General features: G+C 41.7%; 1 protein-coding gene across 1 annotated transcript; it reads right to left on the minus strand.

The window, feature by feature from the left end:
• Window positions 1–12,645: 12,645 nt before the first annotated feature.
• On the minus strand, window positions 12,646–26,755 carry LOC120560346 (TBC1 domain family member 10A-like). Its single transcript, XM_039802736.1, has 9 exons — window positions 26,163–26,755; window positions 24,670–24,769; window positions 22,886–22,993; window positions 22,387–22,493; window positions 21,498–21,612; window positions 18,116–18,181; window positions 17,414–17,603; window positions 17,167–17,321; window positions 12,646–15,201 (listed from the first exon to the last, which is right to left on the minus strand). Exons 1-9 carry the CDS (start codon window positions 26,342–26,344, stop codon window positions 14,704–14,706), a joined length of 1,521 nt encoding a protein of 506 aa, XP_039658670.1. The 5' UTR covers window positions 26,345–26,755; the 3' UTR covers window positions 12,646–14,703.
• Between the last annotated feature and the right edge of the window lie 45 nt (window positions 26,756–26,800).

Raw genomic sequence — 26,800 nt, forward strand, 5'->3', positions numbered from 1 at the left:
AAATAGACAGTATAGAATGTCAAAACAAGTGATGAAAAGTCATAGTATAGTATGTTGAATAACGTGATATAAGTAAAAAAGTCATTGTATAGTGTTATGGTTTTGGTGTCTTGTCTTATTTTGGTGGTCTGTTTTGTGCTCTGTTTCCTGTTTTATTTTGAAGTCTCTGGTTTTCTGTCTTGTCTTGTCCTATTTACTTCCTGTCTTGTGTTTCCCTCCTTTTGTTGATTGCTCTGCCCTGCCTAATGTGTTTCACCTGTTTCCCAGCCCTTGTGTCACCTGTCTTGTGTTATCTCATTAGTCTGTGTATTTAGTCGTGGTGTTCCCCTTGTCCAGTGTCAGATGATTGTTTGTTTGTGTGTTTTCCAGTTTCCCAACCGTGTTCAGTTCTGTCTCCTCGTCCGTGAGTTTTGGTCAGTAGTTCTGTTTCTGGTTTTCCTTTGTTTTGTTAGTCAGTTCTCTGTTGGATTTTTGGACTCTTGGTTTGAATAAACCTTCCACCTTAAACATTCTCCTGCCTGCCTGCCTGCTCTCTGCATTTTGGGTCCGCCATTCCCTACTCCTCCCTGCTACACCTGACGGTATAGTAAGTCGAAAAAAGTCATAGTATGTCGAAATAAGTAATAAAAAAGTCATAGTATATTAAAAAGTCATAGCATAGTATGGTGAAAAAAGTTATTAAAAGCAATAGTATAGTATGTCGATAAAAGTCATAATAGAAAGAATTCCTTACATTTATACAGCACTTTATCATAGATACTCAAAGCGCTTCGGGGGTGATACTCTCTACCACCACCTGGGTGATGCACGGCAGCTTTACGACGCCGGACGCTCACCAGCTCGGTGGAGATGGAGGGGCAATGTTTTAAGTGGTTTGGGAAACTGGAGCACCCAGAGAATACCAATGCAGACATAGGGAGAACACGCAAACTCCACAAAGAAAGGCCTAGGACGACCCGGGTTCGGACCTGGAACCTTCTTGCTGTGAGGTCACAGTGCTAACCACTGCTCATAAAGCAGTCATAGTATAGTAGGCTAAGTTTATTTATTTGTTGTTTATTTGAATAGGGACAGATACAAAAAACATACATTATTACATAAAGAACAATCCGATGCCTGTATCACAGTGTTTATAGCCATGGCTAATTCGCAACACCTGTCCCTAGAAGGGCTTTTAAAAGTTAAAATAAAAAAGATGAAAAAAGTGATACAAAAGTCATAGTATGGTAAGTTGAAAAAGTGATAGAAAGTCATAGTATGTCGTATGTCGAAAAAAAATCATAGTATAGTGTGTCGGAAAAGTGATACAAATTTCATAGTATACTATGTCAAAATAAGTGATTAAAAAAAAGTCATAGAATGGTATGTAGAAAAAGGGGCTTAAAACGTCATAGTATAGTAAGTTGAAAAAAGTCATATTGTGGTATGTCACAAATGTCAAAGTATAGTATGTCGAAAAAAGAACATGCAAACTTCACAGAGAAAGGTCTGGGAAAACCAGAGTTTGAAACCTGCTACCTTCTCACTGTAAGGGCACAGTGCTAACCATTGGGCCAACAAGCTGCTCATAAATCTTCATAGTATAGTATGTCAATAAAAGTCATAGTATTGTATGTCAAAAAAGTGATACAAAAGTCATAGTATGCTATGTTGAAAAAAGTGATAAAAAAGTCATAGTACAGTATATTGAAAAAAGTCAAAATACAGTCACAATATAGTTTGCGTAAAAATTCATAATATAGACTGTCAAAAATAGTCATAGAATAGTGTGTCGAAAAAGGTGATAAAAAAAAGTCATACTACAGTATATAGTATGTTGAATAAAAATGATAAAAAAGTCATAGTAGGCCTATAGTGTGTCGAAAAAAGTGATAAAAAAGTCATAGTATAGTATGTCAAAGAAACCTGGAAGAACATGCAAACTCTCCACAAAAAGTCTAAGTCCCGCAAAACACACCCATTGTAAACGCAAAAAAAAACGGCTGAAAGAAGCACTAAACTTAAACAGTGACAACACAAACTGTGATAGATATCACAAAGCTACATCATACGGTAATATCTAAAGGTTTTGTGAAGGGTTTAAAGTTTGAATGACATCTGTAGGTGAAAGTTTGTAGGAGGAGTAGCATTTAGAAGTGGAAGAAGCCTGAAGAGGATTTGAAGAGTGCTCCATTGACTTTTAATGTAAAAAAAAAAAAAAAATGAAGAAAAAAGTAGAAAAAAGATGAATACAAGCATTAATGTCATTCAAAAGCTGAACATTTTGCTATTTGAATGATTTTTGTAGCTGAAAGTATGCAAAATGAGTAGGCGGAAGAAGCAGAATTATAAAGATTCGGGTAACAATACTGTGAATCCTGCTGAATCAGCATTAAAACAATAACTTTCTTCCTTTTTGAAATAAATGTTATGCATTTTAGTATGATGTAACCTATTATATGATAGGGGTGATTGCTTAATATGATGTGGTACAAAATGTACAAATTATGTCAACATAAGAGACAGATAAGTTAAACAAAAGTGAGGGTGAACTGAAAGTAGGTGCATTTACTCTTGTTGTTCAGCCTCATCCTTCTCTGAACCACCAGCTCAACTGACGCTTTGTGTGCCAGATAAAGAAACCTGTGTTGCCTATAGAAAGCACCTGTAAGACTTGTACATATATTTAGGATTAGGAGTCTACAGAGTGTGGAATTGCCCTGCAGCTGAACCCTCTGCTAATGCAAGCAGGCATAACGGAATTAATCAATAATTATTCCTTGTGGGTCGTAATGCAGTATAAACCAATAATATTTAGCAACCAGATCCAGCCCCCCTGACTAAAACTGAAACCTGCTGCCAGCGGTCCATAACAGCAGTGTTAACAAGTCCCACCGCTGTGCCTTGATCCTCCTCAATCATACCCCAGCCTGGAGATGAAGGGGCTTTGTCCATGCAGCTCTGAAGACACAACACCCTCTGTGCTGATACATGAGCTGCTGTTTCATCCCTGCAGCTCATTGTAAATAACATTAAAGCCAAACTCGAGCTCTTTCCATGGGAAACAAACCTGCTCTGTGTTCCTGAGTGTGTATATCTACCCCTGCTCAACTGCTGTACGCCTGTGTTCCTCACAGTACTGGACTCCAGGGCCATCCTTTTAGAGAGGCCCCATCTACATAGCTGAACATCAAAATTATTGGTTAGGTTTATGGTTCCTGCCCGGTAACGCTCAGGTTTCTGCTCATCTGGTCTATATAACACACAAGCTGTGAGGGGGTGTCCTCGGCTCCAACTTGGGAATCTGTACTGTCTGATTTAGGAGAAACCAAAGAGTGGCTCTAAAACTCCACAACACATCTTTACACATAGCATCAGTCACTGACTCCTCATTCTTTTTAATCATCAAATCCACCAACAGGAGCATTCAGAGCAACATAAATGTAGATTATTGTTCATTTATTACTGTTCTGATTAAGTGGCAAAAAGACAATTAATTACCAACTTCAGGAGTGCTGACCTGAGGTCAGACTGGGTGCTTTTTAGGAAAATAGGGTTGGTGGAGAAAGAGGAGCATTTCACTGAACAGAGCATTACACCATCATCATCATCTCCAGAAATTTATGTTGACCATTAATCTAAATCAGTGATTCCCAACCAGGCGTTGCCTACACTTGCTATTCCTATGGGCTACACGGACAGCTCATTAAAAAAAAAATTGGGATCATGATCTGATAATATATATATAATGCTCAACATAAGTGAATACACCCATGCTAAAGTTGACTAAAAAGAGGAATAAAAAATCATCTTTTGGAAATTGATCGTAATGCCTTTTAAAGAGAATAAATCCAACCTTTAAGGACACCAATTTTCTTTGTGAATGAATAATGTATCGTAAATAAATAAAAGTTCTTCCTTAAAATACAGGGGGCATAAGTAAGTGCACCCCTATGTTAAATTCCCATAGAGGCAGGCATATGTTTATTATTAAAGGCCAGTTATTTCATGGATCCAGGATACTATGCATCCTGATAAAGTTCCCTTGGCCTTTGGAATTAAAATAGCCCCACATCATCACATACCCTTCACCATACCTAGAGATTGGCATGGGGTACTTTCCATAAAATTATCTCTCAATGCAAATCAAACCAGCTATTAGGGTAACTGAAATAAAACCATACCAATCTCTAGGTATGGTGAAGGTTATGTGGTGATGTGGGGCTATTTTAATTCCAAAGGCCAAGGGAACTTTACCAGGATGGATAGTATCCTTTAATCCTTTAAGTAGCCTTTAATAATAAAAATCTGCCCGCCTCTATGGGAATTTAACATAGGGTTGTACTTACTTATGCTCCCTGTATTTTAAGGAAGACCATTTATTTATTTCTATTTTTGATGAGCTCAAGGGGGGCACTTGAGCTCATCTGATAGGACTGCAAGGGTATGTCAATAAAGTTTGGGACCCACTGATGCGTCAGCAAAGAGTTTTAATGAGGCTGCTACTACAGAAGATTACACACATACACAGCCTTAAAGGAATATTTCACCGCTGGAAAGCTGAATATATCTTTAAATTGGGTCACTTATGTAGTAGAAATGTGAAAAAAAAATTGAAATTGGTGCCTTCTAGGCCGAGAAAAGCCAGAAAATGTGTTTTGGTCTTATATGGATGAAAAACACCAAATCCCAGAATGCACCTGCCTTGAGTCCACTCCCAAGCCACGCCTACCGCTTGACAGACCGACAGAGGCATTCAACTCAACTCAAGCGTGTTTTATTGTCATTTCAACCATATACACGAAACAACGTTTCATCGTGACTCAAGTGGTGTTACACATTTAACATATATAAAAACGACATTATATAAAAACGACATACGAAACAGGCTACATTTAGTACACACACTTTATAGGCTCCGTAAAGTTCAGCTAACTTATACTAGCATTAGCGCTTGGTAAACACCGAGCATAAACACAGCCGTGAATTAGTGTGTAATGTAGAATGGTCGGCATTTAACAGTCACAAACTCCACCAGCAGTTAGCAGTTAAATGGATACAAATCACCACATTTCTGCACCACTCGGTGTTAACACAGCCCACCTCTTTTACCTGGCGACAGAGCATCTCTAGCTCGGAGGGCTAGCAGGCCTGGTAGCTGGACAGTCCCGGTACACTATTCAGGCAGGTTTCCACAACAACAACAACCGCGGCGTCTCTGAACTCACGTTGGGAGTGTTGTTGAAGTTGGATGTAGTCCAGTTTGTGGTCTAAATGAGCGGACACTTGCAAGCAGGATCCGTAAAATTCAGCTACGCATACTAGCATTGGTGTAGCTAAACACAGCCGTGAATTAGCGTGGAATGTCGAATGGTCGGCATTTAACAGTCACAAGCTCCACCAGCAGTTAGCAGTAGCTAGTTGGATTTTATTTCTACACCATTCCGTTTAACACAGCCCACCTCCACGGGCGGCGTGAGCAGCCTGGTAGCTGGATAGTCCCGGTTCCGGTACACTGTTGTTCAGGCATGTTTCCACAACAACAAAAACACAGCAGTCACTGAACTCACGTTGGGATTTTCGTTGAAGGAGGATGTAGTCCAGCTTGTTGTTTAATGAGCAGACACTTGCAAGCAGGATGGCTGGGACAGGTGGAAACAGTTAGCTTTCGTTTCGAAGCTCCACGTAGTGTGCCGAAGTATTAGCGTCTGTAATAACGTTTCCTCCATATTCTCCGATCTGTACCAATGTATCCGGTGGTACACACGTCCGGTAGTTTGAATGCAGATAATTGTTGTAAATGTTTTCTGCTGAAAACCGAAAGCCTGTTTAGCGAAGATTCAAGATGGCTGACAGTCGTTTTCATTCGGAATACCTCGGCCAACTCGGCAGTCCAACCCCGTGGGTGTTGAAAACATACGAGTAGATCCTACTACTGGCTGTAGTCCTTTGCCTCTGGCCCAAAAATCTTCCAATGACGCAAAAATCGTCATTTTACGTCATCGGAAGATTTTTTCCAGGCCCCAAATGCAGAAATCTCTCGTCTCAGGGGGACATGAGGGAGGGAGGCACGGTCCTTCAGAAATACTATCGAGTTTCTACTGATACAAAGCTGAATGCTAAATCGGTGAAGTATCCCTTTAAGCAGCAGGCTTGTCAGTAGCACTGCAGTGTCCTTGCACAGTGAAATAGTTCACCTGGCTGACAGCATCACCGTCGGGAGCAGTTTTCAACAGCCAGTCAAACATTTTTCAGCTAGGAGGGTTGATTAACTATGTGAATGGTGTGTTGAAATGGTTGCTTTTATTTGGATTTTGATTGGAAGGTAGTGGTGCTATGCTGGCCGATGGGTATGCACAAATAAAATGTGTTCAGGTTTCAGGTTTGATTTCCCACTGGGGCCTTCAATCCTAATATATATGTATTTGCAGTACAGTTGGGTGCTTTGGGCGAGAGCATTTAAACCATCAAACAACGGGGTGTTTGTGTAAATCCTTGAGTGTCGAGAGAGACCCATCAGTCCAGCTGGGCGATGACAGTTGGAGTCATCAAAGAGACTTTACTGCCACTGCATCTCACAAAAACCCAAAACAATGGCAGGAAGGGGCTGGGAGTCTTCAGTAGATGAGCCACACACAAACATCTTCAAGCAGGATTCATTAGACTGGCGCTGAGGTTTGGGGGGGTCCATCCATTTCCTGTTTTTACTAAGCACTGACGAGGGACTGCGTGTGCCAACACCGCTAGTGACTCAAATCTTGTGAGCCGCTACTAACACAATCATTCAATACTCTATTATGCCCAGAATGGAAGTGGTGCAGACCATGCATCCTTGGGTCCACACGTGTGTATTGGCAACAACATCACCTAATCATTAGTGGTGACCAGAAATGAAGCCAGTGACTGTGTGTCTCCAACTATGAACACAATGGTTTGTTAAGAGCCTTGTAACACAGAGGACATCCTCCCCATATGGCTGAGGGAGCCTGGCTCCAATACTAATCTGCTCCCACTGTTTATAAAATAAACAGGCCCCTGAACGCTAACCTACAGGCTGCCCAGTTTCCCCCCCTCCTGCGCCCTCCACATCGCATCTGGCTGACCTTTAACCTGAACTGTGGTCTTCCTGTCCAGTGTAACATACATGTGGCATCATGGTAAAACCTGCACTGTAGGCATTTTTCATGGAGCGGAAGAAGGGATTACCAATGTCCTGATGGAGGTGGCACATGTGGCAGCCACCATCCCACACATGAACATATAGAGGGTTAAAGCCCAGACTTTTAATTATGAATCCAAAAAGGACCCCAGGCTTAGCAGATAATTAAAGAAAAGGTTTAACACCTAGTCACCATGCTATAAAAGTGCAAATGAGTATGGATTTAGATAAGGCTCCATTTAGTGGTGTGAAGTTACTTCTAATTACAAAATCTGTGCCACTAAAGGCAACAGCATTACCCTTTCAAAACAAGGCTGTTTTCACACAGACATCACCACCAGACACCCCCCCAGACACACCCCTGCCCCTTCTCTCTGGGAGCCCCGAGCCTGGTAGGCCCACTGATGGAGGAATGAGACGAGATAAGCCCATGGTTGGCCTCCGTCAACACACAAGGCTTGCCAAAGCGAGTAGAGTTACAGACAGGCACTCCTCTGGGGCTCAGTGGGAGTGGGAGTGGGAGCAGGCTAGGATGGGGCTGCTCAGACATGGGAGGCTGCTAATCTGCCCCCAGCCAGCCAGCTAGCTAGCCAGCCTGCTGATGCCCACCATCTGTGTCTGTAACTCATCACCCACCGGCCAGGAGCCTCCACAGGCACACACACAAGTAAACAAACACCCAGAGAGAGCCATTTAACAGCTAATTCTCTACCTGGCTTTGTTAATGACTGATTATCAGTGCTACCCAAAAAGCAGAGGACAGGAGCCAGTGGAGAGAGGTAAGGGGGGATAATGAGAGCCAGCTGTGAATGGAGGCCCAGTAACTTCAGGTTGTCTTATTGTCCTCATTATGGAGGGAATTTGTGAACAATAGCTCAGTCAGAACACAGGGATATGAAAAAGCGACTGTGACAAGTTTAATTACCACTAGCAGGGAATGAAGACATGTCACGTCAACAGACTTCACGAGTGTCAGAAAAAATATAGCGTATGCTTCATTTACTTGACAAGACTTCACAGCAGTAATTGTGAATGCCTCTGGCACTACTGAGCCAGGGGATGTAGAGGGTTAAGAGGTCAGGAGGATGGGTGCAGTGGGGCGGGGTGGGGATACCTGATGGAGATTAAATGAAACGCCTAAAACTCCTCAAGGTGTATGACAGCCACGCAGGTGTGCAGCACTTACCCCCACATTACCCCCACATAGCCATCGTTTCGAGCTAAAATATCCTGTAGGCGTAGCAGCGGGCAGGTGATTAACAGACACAATTACTATGCCTCACTTACCTTTTTACCACTCACCTGCATGTTTGAATCTCACTTGACAGAGACAGCCTTGTTGCTTCATGTGATTTGAACCACCTAAACCACTAAATGGCTGTATTAACTTCTGCTAAGGGACTGTGTGAAAATTGTCAGAAAAGAGGGAGGTGGAGGTATTTTTGCAGAAGGGAGGATGGCATAAACGTTTGTTTCCTCATGCCCTAGGTAGTGTTTCATTTCATCCTTGCCTTGTGAGTTATACTGTCAATTTTTTTTTTATTATTTTGTAAAAGTAGTTACGTGGCAAACAAGTTTTTTTTGTGCACCGTGGATCATGGGTTTCTGCCACATGCAGAGTACAGCAATCATGTCTCTGTATCAGGGCTTTATTTTCCAGTTGCTAATCGGACCAATATTTCAGTTTTAAAACAGTGGATATGGATCTTTATGGTAAATAGGTATTGAACAGTATCTTTCTAAAAGGCACGCAGTTTTTTTACTAGCCAACATTCGCTTTCACTTTATTTAGCATTATAGCAGAACTACAGTATGGTAAAACTAAATTTATCGTTATCCTATAATACAATGCACGTTCAACACAAGCCAACTTGTTCTACTATTGGGTGAAGCAAAAACTTCACAGTGCTGAAGCCCCTCGGCCTATGCCGCTGTAAACAGAACGCGCTGTTGTTTTTGCCATCATTTTTGTCAATTGCCAATTCCACTCCTGATGTGTGGTTTTAGCGCTGTACAAATAATTGTTCCCTTAATGTATTAAACTTAAAATCAGGGTGGAATTATTATTTTTTGCCTATTTAAGGGGAAGGTCCAAACCATATAATAACAACCCTGAGGATATAAAGTTCAGCCCCAAATAACTTTGGTACGGTCCCTAATGCAGGGCGTGTGTGTCCACTGGGAGTAGCTGGAATGAGAACTGTGATGACATTTAAATTATTTAGCTAAATGCACCCATGAGGATTTTTGGTTGTTTTTCTATGTCAAATTTACCAGCTAAGTATTAAGCGTTTATATAAGTAGACCATAAATGGAAGCAAAATTATACAGTGGAAACAGCATAGGTGCCAAAACTACATTTCCAAGGTACACAGAGCCTTGTATATATCGCACTGCTCCAGACTGAAATAATGTTATAAATGCCTGCTAATGTTTTAACAGTAGTCTTTGTTTAGGGTGGTCAGACGTAGCTGAGAGCCAGAAGATGGAAAATATTTACAAAACTATTTCTGGAAAGAGCGCTGTCGTGGCAGGGCCAGAGACAATGACATATGTACTACAATGCTGTAGAAATAAAGGGCAGTTAGAAATGATTAGTTTTAGAGGTCTGATGCGGAAAAGAACACAGTCATCCATAACGCTGCGAGAGGAGAATAAAAGTGAGGGCTTTTCCCTTGGCAGATGAACATAAGAGGTCCACACTGAAAGAACAACACAGGGATGATTCAATTATCCACCCTGGCTCTCGCACAGGGATCACCCCTCTTCATGCCACAAAGACTAATGTTTTTCCTCAGCGCAATAAATTACTTTTTATTTCCACCACCACGGAAAGTTCACCTGCACAGACGATCACGATGTCTGCCCTCATATTTGTTACTGTGGCCTTTTAATTTGACCTGAGCCAACCTGTCATGCTCCATCAAACGTGGGAATCGGATACCTTAGGAACACAGGCGCCTTTGCTTTGCGTTATGCCATCCACCCCCTCTGTGCCTTAACACATTGAGCCTGGGAGCAGAGAGAAAGTCACCCGCATCACATGAATCAAGCACTGTGACAGGGGTCCGTTGGGTCTGGGATCACACGGAGGATCACAAGTCTCTCTTTTTACTACTCCCTCTCCCATCTTGGTTTGCTGGGGACGAGAGAGGCGGGATGGCCCTCTAAAGGCATATATTTCCGTTGATGAAGAGATAAATCAGATCATTTCTGGAGTAAGGAAGGGAGCACAGAGAGAGCCTTCTTGGTCGTCTCCCTTTGAGATGTAAATGGCACGGTGGCACTGAAAGAGGGCCAGGTGTCCGATGCAAAGAGGCAAAGCGTGACGGTGCATGCATTCCTCAGGGACCTAGACCATTAACTGTTGCTGTGCCTCATGTGGGCAAACATCAACAGATCCCATAATGGTCCATAACAGCCTTGGTGGAATGACACAACGGGTAAGTATGATTAATGCCTATTGAAAGGTATTCTTTTTAAAATGAGATATTAATCATATCTACTCACACTTTGCCTACCCAGTTAGACTGATAATATAAAATAAATAGTAATTGTAATAATAAAACAATGATTCCCAAATCACGTGCAACTTGCTGCCTTGTCTTGTAATCCCTACTCAGAATCCCTGATGGCCAGAGGGCAACAGCTGCAGCTCACGCCTTGCCGGACGATTAGAAACAAACGAGTTGGCAGGCTTTCGGAGGTCATCAAGGTAGCAATTTGCAATGAACTCTTTCAAGCCTGAGGCAAAACCTTCAAATATCCCACACCTCAAGGTGGAGAAAAGAGGCATTTGGCAGTTCAAACAGTGAATTAAGAAAAGAATAGCAAGCTGTTATTAGTCTAAACGAGAGGTAAGACCAGAATTTACCTCTTTGGCTGTTGGTGGGGTGGGGGGGGGGGGGGGGGGGGGGTCAAAGGTCAAATATTTGTGTCATGAATAGATACACTACAGTGGCTTCACTATCTTTTTTTCATTTGCAAATATACACCAGACCAGCGACTCCCATTTGATAAGATTGTTTTACCATCTTATCTTATCTGAGCTGATAGTTTTGACGGTGCAGAATTAATTACACAGTGAAGGAAGAGAAAATGTATCACTGGAGTCTAAATTCCATCATTATACATAAAGTGATAGGGAAATTTAACTAATCATCATGCATTTAGGAAGCTCATAAATCCCAAGGTAACAAAATCCACCTACCAGAATTACATAATCTCCAAAATTTGCAAATATTTAAAGGTATTTACAGTATCAATGAAATCTAGGATTTCATACTTCCTTCTGCTTTACTATTGGAAAGTACACATTTCTTAAGCTTATGTGATTTATTCTTCCAAATGAAATCTAGAAACATTCTATTAAGGTCTGTTATTAATATATATAAATATAATTTACAAATAAAGATAAAGATGGATACACAAAGCAAGATGATAGGCCCTCTGCTTTTGAGAGGAGAACTTTATCCAGGATAGACAAATCCCTTTGAAGCCAAATGTTAAAAATAGTTTTAGTCTGTTTGGAAAATGTAGATGTTCACATTTGGACATATTCAATCTTAAGGCTTTAGTGCGTAACTTTTTTATATTACTGAACATCCATTACATTCAAGCCATTGCCAAATGAACTGATAACAAGCTAATTAAGACTATCAGCTCCACAAAACTCTCTGTATTTCTCAGCATGGCTGTGTTCAGAAGATTGACGTCTGGCGACTTCCGCACGCATAAAATCGAGAAGTTACCTCTGAAGAGTCTGATGACAGAAGGCTTGTATCATGTGGATGCACCAAAATTTCTGTTGTCATTACTTAGAATTCCTCATGGGGGCAACAGAAACTACGCAATATAGCTTTAAACCTGAAGCATCAGAGATTGAGGCTAAGCTAACTGGCTGCTGGCTGTAGCTTCATATTTATCACACAAACAGAAGAGTGGTGAAGAGTCAATTTATCTAACTCTTGGCAAGACAAGACAAACAATGAACAAAATAAACAATAAACAAGTAAGTGCAAAATGAGTGCATATTCCAAAATGTCAAACTACTTTTTTTTATACAATGGGACCCCTTCATGGCGATTTGTTTTTAATAGCAACTTTCGGCACATCCACGATACAAGCCTTCCGTGATCGCGCACCACCCCCACCCCTCCTCCACACAGTTGCTAGTTTTTCTAGAGTTTTGTTCAAAGGTTATGTCACCAATCTTAACTGAGGACTGAGGTTTAAAAAAAAAAAAAAACTGATTATAATAGTCTTTTCTTACATCTTCCCTTTTGATAGCTTTAAAAATATAATTGTCTATAAGTGTTGAGGTGAAACGTGAAAACTCTACAAAAAAAATGGAATTGAACACATCTCTCTGAGGGACCCCAGGGTGCCACAGTACCATGCAGGCAAACCACAGATCCATTTCAAAGTGATGACTCTGGAGCTCCATCTGGTGGTGGAAACAAGGCCTTTACCCAACTTATGGTAATCAATAAAACATGCAACACAAATGGTTTTAAGTTGGCTTTAAACACAAATTTATTTGTAAAGTTGAAACTCATGATGATGCGTACTGCCTCTTGGTTGTTAAACATCTTTTTTACAACCCTAATGTGAATGGTAAAAATAATACCAGTCCGTCTTAGAGTATAAAAAAAAACATTTTCACTTGCAAAAGATCAGATTTTTCTAGTGTTACAAATGTTGATTGAGGGTATACTGTCCGACACTTCGAATGATTTAGAGATGTCACCAGTGCAGTTTCTGTAACTGCTCGACAAAATATAGCATATCACATTGAAAATAGATTTCAATACAAAACAAATTGTTATTTTACATGTATCTACACAATGAGCATTAAATTAAAATGTAACATCAGCGAAATGTGAGGTGTGTAATATAAGCAACTAAAAGACTATTGCATAAAGGCAAATGGCTGCTTAAAAATGTGTTATTTTAAACAGCATTGTTTTTTTTTTATAACTGACCCAACAAATGCATCTTTTAGCAGACTTTTTTTAATATTAATTATATACACAAACACATCTTACACGTGTGCTTATGCTTGTCAAAACTCCCTTGACCTTTTATCATTGTGATGAAAGTTAGAAAATAGACTTGGACCATAACAAAAAAAAGATTGTCAAATATGTTTTGAAGAAGAAAAAAAAAAGCCTTGCATGTCTACATATCTCCCAAAGAAATGAGCCAGATTTTCAACAGAGAAATGCTTAAAAAAAAAAAAAAATCCCAAAGAAATCTTGAAATCACTTAATCCCTCTCGACTGTACTAATAGAATACGCTTGGTCACAGGTAGCGGTCGGAGGTCATCTCAAAACAACAGTCTTGATTCGGCTTTGGAAATTCTAGCAAACATATTTTTAAACAAGACCTTCTTTGCTCCAGTTGGATATTTGAGCAAAGCCAAGCGGAAGGTCAGCACCATTTTGCGGTGATTTGCACTCACTCGCTGTCCAAGATGTCACAGCAAACACATGCACAAATACATACATTACACAGATTTGCAATTGGCAAGAGACGGTTTTTAGACCGACAAGCTTTTAACAAGGCAGGAATGGGTCATGCTGTTAGGAATGTCCAGTGTTCTCCTCTCTGCTGCCAGAGCAACGTGAATTACTGCTGCGCTAAAGTGGCTGGAAGTGCCTGGCACAGAGAATATTGGGAGTTAAAACATCAATTCTACGGACTCTGGAAAAAAAAACAAAGAGCTTTTGTGCACTAGCAGGGCATGCATGAACAACACATTTCATGTTTAAACTGTTCTTTAAATAAATAGCGCTTGTAGGAAAAAGACTTGCAGGAACACAGTGTGGTGTGACTCAATTTCCTGGATTCAGAAAAGAGGATTTTCAATTAAAATTTAAGAATATAAAACATGATATGCACAAGTTTTCTTACTGAAAAAAAAACTTGGATTAATACCTCCCAAAGTAAGTGAATCCTGATAGGAATCCCACCCCTGCTGTGGTCAGCTTTACTAACAGGGAGTGTGACAGCATACACCTCTGCCAGGCTGCCCTCTAGTGAACAAAACCCCTCATGAAATAGAAAGGCTTAAGAAGTTGAAAAGCCTGTAGTTTGGACTTTTACGTCCACTGCTGCACGGTATTACCCATGAACTCGATAGTGTTGAATTTGAGTGGAAATGTATAGAAAAAAAACAAAACTGCATAAGCTGTGGCACCTCATTGTTCTCTTAGTCCCATTTAAACCACACTGCTCTGAAGAAATGGCTTTGCTCCCAATAACTCCGTAACACGTCTCCCTTGCAAACAGAATACTAAGACTTATGTTCTGAATGACAGCATCAACAGGAGGTAACATCAGCTTCATGTGGAGAAATGGCGTAAGCATCAAAATAGGTGTACACTTAGCAATGGTGCTCTAGTGTATATCGATAATATAGGCAAAATGGTGTCTAAAATTAATCAAATTAACACTAATCGGTCAAACAATGGAATAATAGACCTTGGCAAGGCTGGCTGATCGTTGGCCTAAGGGTGCTTGTGCCACACACACACACACACACACACACACACGCACACGCCTACAGGTATGTATCCTGATCTGTGCTGCTAAGGCTTTGTGTGGATCGTTGCAGAGGAGATTCTTTGGCAGGGGGAAGGTGTGTAGGAGGCTCTTGCTGCTGGTGAGGTGGGTCTGTTTCAGTCTGTGGCGTCTCGCTGCTGACTGCAGGTGGAGCTGGTGGATCCGAGTGTGGAGGAGGTGGGGGGTCGCTGGGAAGAGAGTAAGGATTAGGGATCTCCACAATGGGCTGGGACTTCTTAATGCTCTTCTTCTTCTTGCTTTTCCTCTCCTCCTTCCCCTTCTTCAGCTGCGGGGTGGGCTGAGGCACCTCAAGTACAATGGTGGGGTTCTGCTGGAGGTCCTGGCGTCTCGGCGGCTCGGCCAGCATGATGATCCGAGCGCCGTGCATCCTCGGGGGGGATTTGAAATTCAGCTCTCCGCGGTTCTTCTTCCAGCGCTTCAGCTGGGTGTGATTCTCCCTTTCCACGTCTCGCGCTGTCACTGGCACCTCCAGAATCTGCGGCAGGAAGAGACACATCATTAGGTCACAGCTGGAGCCATGTTCATTTTCAACAGATAGATCATTTTCAAAAGGAAATGTGCAGAGGAAAAAATAAATAAATAAAAAAAAAGACCCACGAGCTGGAAAATACAGTAACACAGTAGATTCCTTCCACGTTTGGCCATTGTGTTAAAAATGTGGACTTTGTCAGCAAATGCCAAAGGGCCTTAGGGCTGGTTTAGATGCATGGTCACCCACACTCAAGCCAACCCTTCATATAAGAGGCGGTATTGTTAGCCTGGACAGAGACTCACAAAGCTTGACACAGGAACCAGACACTGACCAGCCAGTACTCTGCCTAAGTTGTCTCTGTATCATTTCAAATCACGCTCTCAAGAGCCTCTGCCGTTTCCACGGCAGCATTTCTGAACAATTAATGTTCATGAGCGGCACAACCCTTCACTACATCTTTAAAGGATGATTCCAGTGAAATATGACTTCTTTTCAATAACAAAAACTTAATTTCTTAAGCAAACTGCAGTAGAAGACAAACAAAACTGAGTTTATGCAAGGCAAAATATTATCTAAACCCCCCCCCTCTCTCAAAATTGAGTTTTTTTGGTCATATTTTGTAACTGATTAAACACAACACTAACTGCATGACCCATATAGCCTCCTTAGGTAGATTTAGGTAGTTTATATGAATGAATAGCAACCCAACAACTGGAAAAATACATACTAAATATATAACAAATGCACTTCAACGTGTGACAAGTCAGTTGGTGAAAATCCTGCAACGGAAGAATGTAATTTGGGTTGTAGTTTTTTTATGGTTGGATCCGAATATAACATACATTTTTGGATTCAAGTACTGTTTTTTTTTTAAACGTGCATGCAGGCTGAAATTCACTTTGGTGTTTTATCGGGATTAAGCCGCTAGCCGTTGGCAAATTTTTGCAGCACTATGTCGTCCATCTCAGCCAAGAACGGAGTAATGTTGAGTTCCAAGCGAGCAGTCTGATGTGTGTAGAGGTCTGTATGGTTATACTGTAGCAGCCTGGTGTCGTTTTCAGGCGATTTGATAAAAAGGTAAAGGTAGTATGGCCGTGCATGATGCCAATTCTCTAGTGAGCCACTGGCTGAGCATGCTATTCATTCACAAACACTGCGTCGGTCGTCACTCGTCAGACAGTTCTTTTGAATGCCTGCGGCAAAAAGTTGAGACCAATGCAACTTTTTGGAGAAAAAGCAACCTGACGTCACCCTGAGGCAGACTCGTCAGTCAGTAAACATCACTGCCACTAAAAAGTTGTAAACACTATGAAGGTATAAATAAATAAATAAAAGCATTGAACTGGGCAGGAGTTTGCGTAACAACAGGTGACTGTGTTCTGCACCGACAAAAGAAAAGTGGCTTCTCTCTTCTCTCCCCCGGCGCCACCAAAGCTTTGAATATTTGCTGTTGATAAGTACCGAAGCTTCAAAGCTAAAAAAAAAAGAAAAAGAAAAAGAAAAAATAGTTTTTTTATCAACTGGCATTCAAGCCTAAGATGAGCCAATGGAAAATATTATAAAAGTATAAAATAGGAAAATATAGGGCAGTATTTGAATTTAAAAAATTTGACATTTTGACTTTATTAACCCTTGTGTTGTCCTCTGTTCAAATTTGACCCGTTTCCAAAGTTTTTTATAATCAGAAATATGGGTTTCTTTCAACCAAATTACCCAAAAATAACTTTGATGCATGGGTGTAGGTTGTATGGAAGCTATACAACATTCTTCGCAGGTAAAATGAATCATTATATCCACTGAATTGTTTTAAATAGTTTTAAAACCGTCTCCTGACATAAACTGTGATTCCCTCAACATCCTCGGATTTAAACTACAAGTCAAAATAATTCATGCCTTGTAGCACGTGCACTGTGGTTAAAGACTTGGCTCCCTTGTCACTACACCATGTTGCTGCTCCTGTGTGGTTACCTCTCGGACGAGGAAGCCCTCCTGCATGTATCGAGGCTCTATGGCCCTGAGAAGCTCCATGGTCTCATACTGTCCCTGGCAGGCCTTCAGCTTCTCCCGGGTCCCCAGCATGCACTTCAGCAGCACCAAACCCACACGCAAGATTATCTTCACTCCTGCGAGAGGGAGAAGAGCCAGGTGATTGAGTACTAGTGCCATCTGGTACATCTGGTACCACTGCAACTACGCCGCGATAAGCCATTGTTACCGTCACAGAGGAACATGTCCCAGACGCGCAGCACAGAGGCCCAGGGCAGCGTCCTGGAGAAGGCACACATGAACCACTCAGTCATGTAGAGGATGGGGTCGATCTTGTGTTTCTCCAGATGGCGGTAGGCTAGCGGGGAGACGCGGCGCAGCAGAGCGAACAGGATCTCTCCATCTAGCTGTATAGCTTCCTAAAAGAGACACAGGTAGGAAAGCATTAACAGAGAAAACAAAGGCCATTGTACTCTGTTGTCAGGGCTGAAACCTGATATGCATGTCGAGGTTCATCCATTAAAAATAAACCGGTCTAAACGCATCATGTTGCTGTGTTGATCCGAGGAAATGTTTCATTAGTACGTCTAGTTTCCATTTAAAATGGATTACATGATAAGATAACAATAATGTTGAACAGTAACCACCAGGCTAAATGTTGTAAGCAAGTTATCCAATGACACATTGCGGTCTGACAAAAATGTAGCCAAAACCCAGTTAGATAATCTGGATTATAGTTGTAACCGCAAAGTCAAATTAAGTAATATTTTCTCTTGATTCATTTCCAACACCTGGTGATGTCATCGTGTGTTGTGTGTGTGTGTGTGTGTGTGTGTGTGTGTGTGTGTGTGTGTGTGTGTGTGTGTGTGTGTGTGTGTGTGTGTGTGTGTGTGTGTGTGTGTGTGTGTGTGTGTGTGTGTGTCAGTCTCACCAGGCCAGGGCTGTAGTAGCCAGGAAGGTACTTCTCACAAATTTGGACCAGCCCCCAGAAGGCATCCTGTGGAAAAACATACAGATGATGTCAGGAAAATGAGAGGAACTGTTCATTTACTGCATCTTTACATGCGAGGCAGGTTAATACTGGACATTTTTTACTTAGACTATAGAAGCTAAAATCTAGCCATTTATCTTTGGATGTGCAGCATAACATAAAAAGGTGAAAGACAAAATAATTAGACTTTATAGACAAGAACTGTGAAGTTACTATTAAAAAGGTCCTATGACATTTTGGATGCTTTTATATAGGCCTCAGTGGTCCCCTAATACTGGATCTGAAGTCTCTTTCCCAAAATTCAGCCTTGGTGCAGAATTACAGCCACTAGAGCCAGTCCCACAATGAGCTTTCCTTAGGATGTGCCATTTCTGTGTCTGTAGCTATAGACCCTTTGCACGTGACGTCACACTCTACTCCCGCGAATTATGAACGCCATGACGGACGGCGGAAGAGCTATTCTGTAGACGGACGGCAAGTCAAACGAGAACGTGTTCGCTGCTTATATACTGTGTATGGTTCGCTGTTCTTGTTCTCACGAGTCACATACACAATCTGCAGAGTAATCCTCACCAACACAAGCATGTGTATGTATTGCCTTTCTGTTTTAAATGACTGAATAATAATAATAATAATAATAATAATAATAATAATAATAATAATAATAATAATAATAATAATAATACTTCCTCACCCAGCTAACTGCCGTGCTAACCAGCTGTTCCTGCTAACAGGTCCCACATAACTATCATCGGTTATTCACTGACCTACATATCCCAAAAAGTAAGCCGTTCCCTTGATCATTTAACTTAACACGCATACAAAAAATATTGGTTAAATTAAAGATGACATGGCACGGAAACTAGCTTCAAAAAGGCCAAACAACTGAATTAAATACGGGTCTGCGGAGCTCCTACCCCGGTTAGCCGACCAGCTAGCTGTCGAAATATCCACCGATCAACAGCGAATAGAATCACAGATAAGACGATGGCTAGATGTTACATTATGTGTGGTTACTGATCATAGACACTCCGTGATTTACTGCATGGATTAACGTGTGATGAATTATTTCCCAGAGCTGGGATGCGTTCAGGCATCCATTAGAGAGTTGCATCGGCTCAGCCAGTGAACAACGGTAGCCTACGTGCCTGTAGCTAGCTTGCCCTGCTAGCTGATAGCCGTTAGCTGCTAGCTGCCGTCCTGTGAGTGTATTCAGACAGGCTTCTGTGATAATCATCCCAATAACAATCCACGGTGGTGTGGCTATGTCCTCCAGAGGACAGGTTGTGTCACGTATTGAAGTGTATTCCCCCCTAAAAAAAACAAACAGTAGTGCGGTAGTAGCTGCTAGTTGTAGCAAGAAAAGGTAAACAGTAGTGTGCCGATCGGAGCGTAGTGTGTGAAGAGTGAAGAGCAGATTTGTTTACAAGGGAAGAAGCTTGGAGTAACGTAACTATGGAGAATATAGCAGATATACAACACAGGGAAGAGCCTTTTGAGTTATATGGTCGTCCTTATTTATTCGAATCCGAGTATACAGACGAAGAACTAGCCTCACAAGAGTTGGAAAGAACGAGACAGACAGAGGGGCAACAGGCAGATGAACTTGCTGCTCCAAGCGCAAACTAAAGCTAGCCTTCAGTAACTGGAAGACATAGCCACACCACCACCGCTCCATGGATTGTTATTGGGATGATTATCACAGAAGCCTGGCTGACTACACTCACCGGACGGCAGCTAACGGCTAACGGCTAGCGGGGCAAGCTAGCTACCGGCAGGATCGAGACAGGGACCAGGGTAGGTGAATTTAAACAATGTCTGAAGAAGCCATGAAGAAGAAGATAGTATAATTATTATTATTACATTTTATTTAGTGTTATTTATTTGAAACTAATGAAACTTTCCGCTCGTCGAATACACTATTTAGCTTGTGCTTCCGTTGATTCTGCCGTCCGTCATGGCGTAGTCACGTGGTCGTGGTCACGTGTTTGCAAAGGGTCTATTGAGGAGGAGAGAGGGCGGGGCAAGGTGGAGGGTGGGGGTGTGGCTTTGACCAACTGCCACTTTGCTCGTTTGAAAGCCATGATGTCTCTCTCCCATGGGTGGGCCAAATTCTCTGGGCGGGCAAAGCAGAGAAAGGGGAGGTAACCTTGCTCCTTATGACGTCATAAAGGGAAGATTCCAGAACGGTCCATCTGAGCTTTCCATTTCTCAAAGGCCGAAACAGGATACGGGAACCCGGGCGCTCCGTTTACCTATCACCATTTCTAGCCACGGGGGACCATGGGCAGCGCGGGGGCGCGGAAAATAATTAAAACTTAAAACTCATAAAATGAAATGTTCATGCCATGGGACCTTTAATAGTAATTAAATGTTCATCGTATACCAGTTGGTTGGTTTTAATTTGTTACTGCTACTGTTCTTTAATTATGCAGTTTGTTTGCATATTTTACAGCATTTCAGAGAACTTTCCCCTTGACATCTGAAATGATTTTGCATTTTTAGTCCAATAAACTTGCCTCTTTTGGTTTTGTCATGTTCCTTCAAAAATTCACATTTCAAAGTGATATTGGCAGAGATCAATAAACGACATCTACAAACCTAAAACAACTAAGCTTGGAATGCTAAACTGAATGAAGAAATCTACACCATGGATGTATAATAAAACCTTGATACAGTACTTCTGGTTAAGTGCTCCACTAACTTAAATGGGGATATAATTATTTAATCATGCATCTCTTCTAGACTTTCCAAATGATATATATATATATATATATATATATATATATATATATATATATATATATATATATATATATATATGTCTCACTCGCCAAGTAGTATTTTTGGGCCCCATGACATCATGTGACGGAAGTTGTAATTCCACCGTTCGGCCACTATGCCAAATTGGGTACAAAGCCCGGCGCACTTCCTAGGGGCCTGATCTACACCCCCAAAAAAGTCACCATGGCTGCAGTGTGCAATGTTCTAACTATTATTCAGTCTCTGGAGCAGCTCCAGGACTTATCTCCAGATGACATCATCTTTGCAGTCTGTCTGTGTGCTGTTCAGCTTGAAAATAGACTTGTCCAAGGTCAGAAATTTTATCAGGGCTGTAAAATATGATTAAAAAAAAAAAGCATGTGTGAGATTTACGGGTGGATTTTACTTTTAAAAGACCAAAATATTAACAAGCCTTCAGAACTTGGCCCAGACAACCAATAACTCCGGAGCCAACGCAGTATTACAAAGCCTGCCAACAGATGGTGACACTCACACCGAACATGGCGGTTTATATGGTGTTTGCAGTGGAGGGACGTACCTCAGCAGGCATGTGCATAAGCAACACAGCAGCGATGGGAGCCTGAGCCTGGCAGTATCCCTCCTCTGGTCTGTACAGAGTGTAGGCCTTAAGAACACGGAACAGGTCCTGCTGCCTGCGGAGCGTCAAAACACTATCAAGTTGATTGTCAAACAGGACCGTGTCATTATTTCCCAGCGTGCAAAGTCACATTATGTCTAGTCTGGATCGACTGAAGTACATTTCCAGCATAATTGCCAGCCTGATGTCCCTCACCTTCCGCTCTCGGTGTGCTGCTGTTCTCAGACTCTTGTTCGTTTCGTGAAACAACAACAAACTTCGAGCTAGCAAGCTACACGCTGAAAATGGCTAGTTTTGAAGAAAATTTGGTTTGTCCGAGGAATGATTGTAAAAAGTTACAAAGAATATGTTTACGGCATTTACTCTCTAACTAACGATTGGCGGGGATTGCTCTGGACGATGTAGACATGGCGATACACTGGTAAGAGCAAATTACATTTAACCATGTACAGTATCCAGTGAATTTAAATAGCTCACTCACGTTACTGTATTGTGTGAACAGTTAATTTAATATTGTATGTGGCGTTTCCTTTTGCAGGATGCAAATGTGTCACCAAAACAAGTTCCTTCTCGCCTCTGCAAATATTAGTATTTGCAGAGGCGAGAAGGAACTTGCAAATACTAATATCTGCAGAGGCATGGTCACTGGTTCAGGAGCTTAGCGCCACCCAAGACGATTGTGATTGGTTTAAAGAAATGCACACAACCCAGAGCGTTTTTTTTCTCTCCCTCAATCCCAGAATGTATGTGTGGTGTGGCCAGACCTATCTGCACAGCGCTGTGGAGATAGGTCTGGCAATGCGAGACTACATCATGTCAGACGGCGTACCCGTGTCCTCCCCGTGACACAAACATCTCATGGAAAGGAAACTGCCGATGGAGGTCTTTCTCAATCACATCTATCCATTTGGGGTCCCCAGGCTGGCTGTCCAGCTCCTGACAAAACACATGGAGAAGACTGTGAGATCTCTGTAGGACACACTAACAGCATGGAGGGCAATGTGCTTTCAAATGTAAACAATTCAGAACGTGGATATTCTCTAAAGTTCACTCAACAAAGAAATACTTCTTTCTTTAAAAGAATATTAATGAAAGCTGTATTGTTAGCTATTAAAAGCATTTCATTTTACATTTTGAACTTACTGAACCAAACAGGAATTGGCTCCAGCCCTGTGTGGAACACATCAGGATTCTCAACCAAAGAACTAACACTGCTGGCATGGCCACAGTTTCAGTTACAATTTCAAATGGAATTTAAAAATGAAATGATCCCAAAATACAACGTAAAAGAAGCTGCGAGGAGGAAGTGAAAGAGAAATCTCTCTGACCTGAAACTTTCCTTGGTTCTGCTCTTTCTTCACCTTCCCCCCTGACAAGAAGAGCCATGCACGGCCTCGGAGAGAAGGAGGAATTCCTTTCTGGCACCGCAGCCTTACCTGAGCCACAGAAGAACAAGGGATCACCCAATCATGCAGGACACAAAGGGAACTGGTTTGACAGAGGCTTTCCACAAGCCAAGAAAGGCTGGTACAGTGTGTACAGTCAGTGGTGAAAGCTCTAGACCCGTCACTTGGTATTGGTTCCTTTTTTGTGTGAAATGCAGTTATCGGTTCAAAACACCGAGTAACAGCTCACTGTCTACTGTGGAAAATGCTATGTGGCCACTATTTGTTCAAAGACCTGTTACATCTGTCACTATAAAAAAATATAACATCACTTTAGAGGGGCCTTACAGCTAATGCCTACCATCCACTAGAAGACTGTGAAAAGACTAAAGGGTGACACCATATCACATCTAAAGACAAACATGTCACAGAGTTTTTTAGACATCGACTAGAAGATTTCACTACCAAGACTTAAAACTTAAGATAATATCAATCACGTTTGATTTTGTGTGTACTTCTAGACGGGAAAAAGACTGACTTAAGACAGCTCGGACTGAGTTTTATGACCACCTCAGACCAAACGATTGAGACAACGGGAGCGCGTCCAAACTCTAGCAAGACTCTCAGGATTTCATTCCCAGATTGGACATTTGTCTGTGACAGTGGAATCGCTTGGAAAGTCGTTTGGTGTAAGGTCGGCATAAGGTAAGTTAGGATTTCATATCTACTTAAACCAATTCTGGTCAAAGATACCTGGACACTGACTGCATTATTCATGTGCACATTATAATCACTTAAATTCTACCGAGATACTTAATAACTTTTTTGCTTGGCATTGCATCTCAATGGAAGTGGAATATGGTGGTCTTAATGGACCCAGACTGTATGTAGTGTACAGTAGTGAACAACTATAAATTACCTTGGAATACCTCAAGCATAACTTGGGCCAGCTGTCCAACCAGCTATAATCTTTCATATAGAGTCACACAGAGTTGAACTGATGTTTTGACTTGCATGACCATTTCCGGATTATTTTGTCCGTTTGTTTCTTATATGAAGCTGGCACACTTCCCCAAAGAGAGACTGCTGCAACATTATTGTAAACTGAAGGAGCACAATAAGGGAATCAGAAACCCTGACCTCGTCAGGTATGGGACAGGGTTTTGCAGTTAACTACTCCGTTTCTTCTTCTCATAAGGTGCTTTTCGCTCTGAAAAGCTCTCTTGCATTTGAACTTAGCTATACTTTGTAGTCATATCACCTTTATTATAGGGCTGTCTCATAGAAAGTCACTATAGCCCCACCCTGAATCTGAGACAGTCAATTTGTCACATGGGGAGATAATGGGATGGGTCGTGTCCTGCCCTGTTGCTGACTCATGGAAACGCTATGAAGTCGTAGCTCGGTGCTGAATTGCTGAGAGCGTTTCACACAGAAGCAGCTAGGCAAGTGAAGCTGCAAATAATGTGTCCACAACAGCCTAGTACTTGCAATCAAATACTTTGGCAATGTCATTTGCCTTGTCTGATCATGTATACAATCTATTCAGTCAGGACTGAATAACTACTGCCTAAAGTCAATAGTGGTAAAGCTGACATACCGGCTCTAGAAAACCTTCAGAAAGAAAATGACCAAATTCAGATATGGCCTATCCCCATGGCTAGCACCATACAAGACAAACATGCCACTTGACATTTTGTGTTATTGAGATAATACTTGGTGTTGACCTTATTGAATCTCTTGATCATCCACTTGTCCCAGTGGCTGAGCATGTCGAGCCATTTCACCTCTCTTTGCCTGAGCACCTCTGGGGGCAAATCCTGAGCTCTGGGGACACAACGGAGAAAGGAAGGGAAAGAGAAATTTCATAGTTTTTTCACATTAAAACAAATGAGACTGAACATCTTTAAAAGAAAAGAAAACATCCTCAGAGAGGCTCATCATCTTCCTGCATGCACCATTAGATCCGCGTGGGTGGCCATCACTCGTATGCAGTCAGTAAACAGAGTCAAAATTAACTACAAACCTTGTTTTGAGGACTATAAAAGACAAACTCAGATCTGGCCGATTTAATAGCAAAGCCTGTTTAACATCAGAGAGCTTCAGTGAGGATTTGACCATTTTATGATGTAAATCAACTTTAAGCTTTTACAGGCAATAACAGCTAGGGATTGTCACTGCACATAATATTCTCAAGAAGAAAAAAAGAAAAGGTAGGCAAGTCTAACCTACATTATGAATGAGGTCTTATGCTTTACTAAGGTATGTCATTATCCCATGAGCGCAAGTCTGTAATTGTAGATTTCGAACCTCTTCAAAGAACGCTTTTTTTAAAACTTGGGACAGCCCTCTTTCAGTTAAAAAAAGAAAGATGTACTGTAGGATGTTGGGGATCAGTACAACAATATGTGATACTCCAGCTTCGGCTTCTAAAGACCTTAAAGCAATGATGAGTTACTTTCAATCACTGCCAAACAGTGCAAGTTAAACCTGGGTTTGTGATCAGACCACCTATAAAGCTGTGAGCCAAAAGAGGCCCTCTAGTAACGGGGCACCAGAGCTGTGGCTCCAAGTCTGCCAAAACTCCAAAAAACAGGAAGCTCCCAGCCAGTGCTTGGCACAACTCCTTACACTATTTCAGTGCTGCAATGTGGGCTTAAGGCCCCCAGTTAAAAGAGGGTGGGTGGGGGGGGAGGGGGAGGGGGGAGAGGCCTTCTTATAAAATAAAAGCACTGCAACTTGCCTCAAAAGGTATGAATAAATTGATTCAAATGAAAAACAAAGAAGACGGCGTGAATTGCTCCCCCCCCCCCCACAAAAGACTGTGTAGTAAGTAATACATCTATGACAAAATGGTTTACACGTCGGAATGAAGAATCATGCTACATGTTATCTCTCCATTTCCATCCTTTTATGTATTTGCCTTACTCTGTGACGCAAACACTGGGCATAAAAAGCACTTTGTGCCACGCAGCTGGTTGGGAGCTCTGTTGTGCAAAAGCACCAAGACAACAACACTAACACAACGCGTGGTATGTCATCATCATAACTAGATTAACTGCTACACTCTCAGCCTGCACTACATTTTTGGCTCAAGTGGATAAAAAAAAAAATAAATAAATACGTACCTCCCATATTTTTGTTAGCTGAAATACACTAGCAAGACAACACAGATGAGGTCAATGGCAATGTATCATTTGTACAGTTGAGACAAACTTACGACTCCTCCGTGTGCTGCTGTGCCCCACCAATGAATCCATATTTATCGGTTTGTCTGTCGCTGGTGAATCCGTTGATCTCGGAGTCTGATCCCAAAGAGCTTTCATCGTCGAGGTGACTGCTGCTGATAGTCCGGATACTCCTTGTGTCCACTGATTGACGACCGTTCTCTATTTTGGCCATGGTAGCAAGAGAGCTAGCTGGCTAGCCAGGATAGCTAACGTCAGCGAGCTTGTTGACAGCCCAGAGTCAGAACTGCTCCTCTGCATATGTTGTCGAACTAAACCGCATCGACGCCATGATTTCTCGACGCGAGTTAAACTTCCCAACTACTGTTATCTCTTGAACTTAAATGCGATCTAACGTTACAACCAAATGTATTGTGCGTTCGATAATGTTAGCTGTGTAAACTTAAAATGAACATTTAGATTTAACAGTAGCTAGCTAATCGTGGGGTTGCTAACGTAAAGTTAGCCTTAACTGCTAGTGCCAACACAAACTATTTCTATTAGCTACGATACCGACCCTACCTTCAATAAACTACCGCTGTATCGTCAGCTTGTCTTTCATAGTTAGCCAGTAACTACGAGCTCGTGGTAACAATTTATATTAGTTCTTATTGCCTTCATCTTATGTCTG

Source organism: Perca fluviatilis, chromosome 6 (assembly GCF_010015445.1).
Source record: "Perca fluviatilis chromosome 6, GENO_Pfluv_1.0, whole genome shotgun sequence".
Taxonomy (NCBI): Eukaryota; Metazoa; Chordata; class Actinopteri; order Perciformes; family Percidae; genus Perca; species Perca fluviatilis.

Bases quoted from the DNA above. Each gene is read 5' to 3' on its own strand.
- LOC120560346 (XM_039802736.1), bottom strand. From the start codon at position 26,344: ATGGCCAAAATAGAGAACGGTCGTCAATCAGTGGACACAAGGAGTATC. The intron at 22,994-24,669 runs GTCAACACCAAG...TCTGTGGCTCAG, and splicing joins TGATCAAGAGATTCAATAAG to GTAAGGCTGCGGTGCCAGAA. The intron at 21,613-22,386 runs GTACGCCGTCTG...GACGCTCCGCAG, and splicing joins GTGTCACGGGGAGGACACGG to GCAGCAGGACCTGTTCCGTG.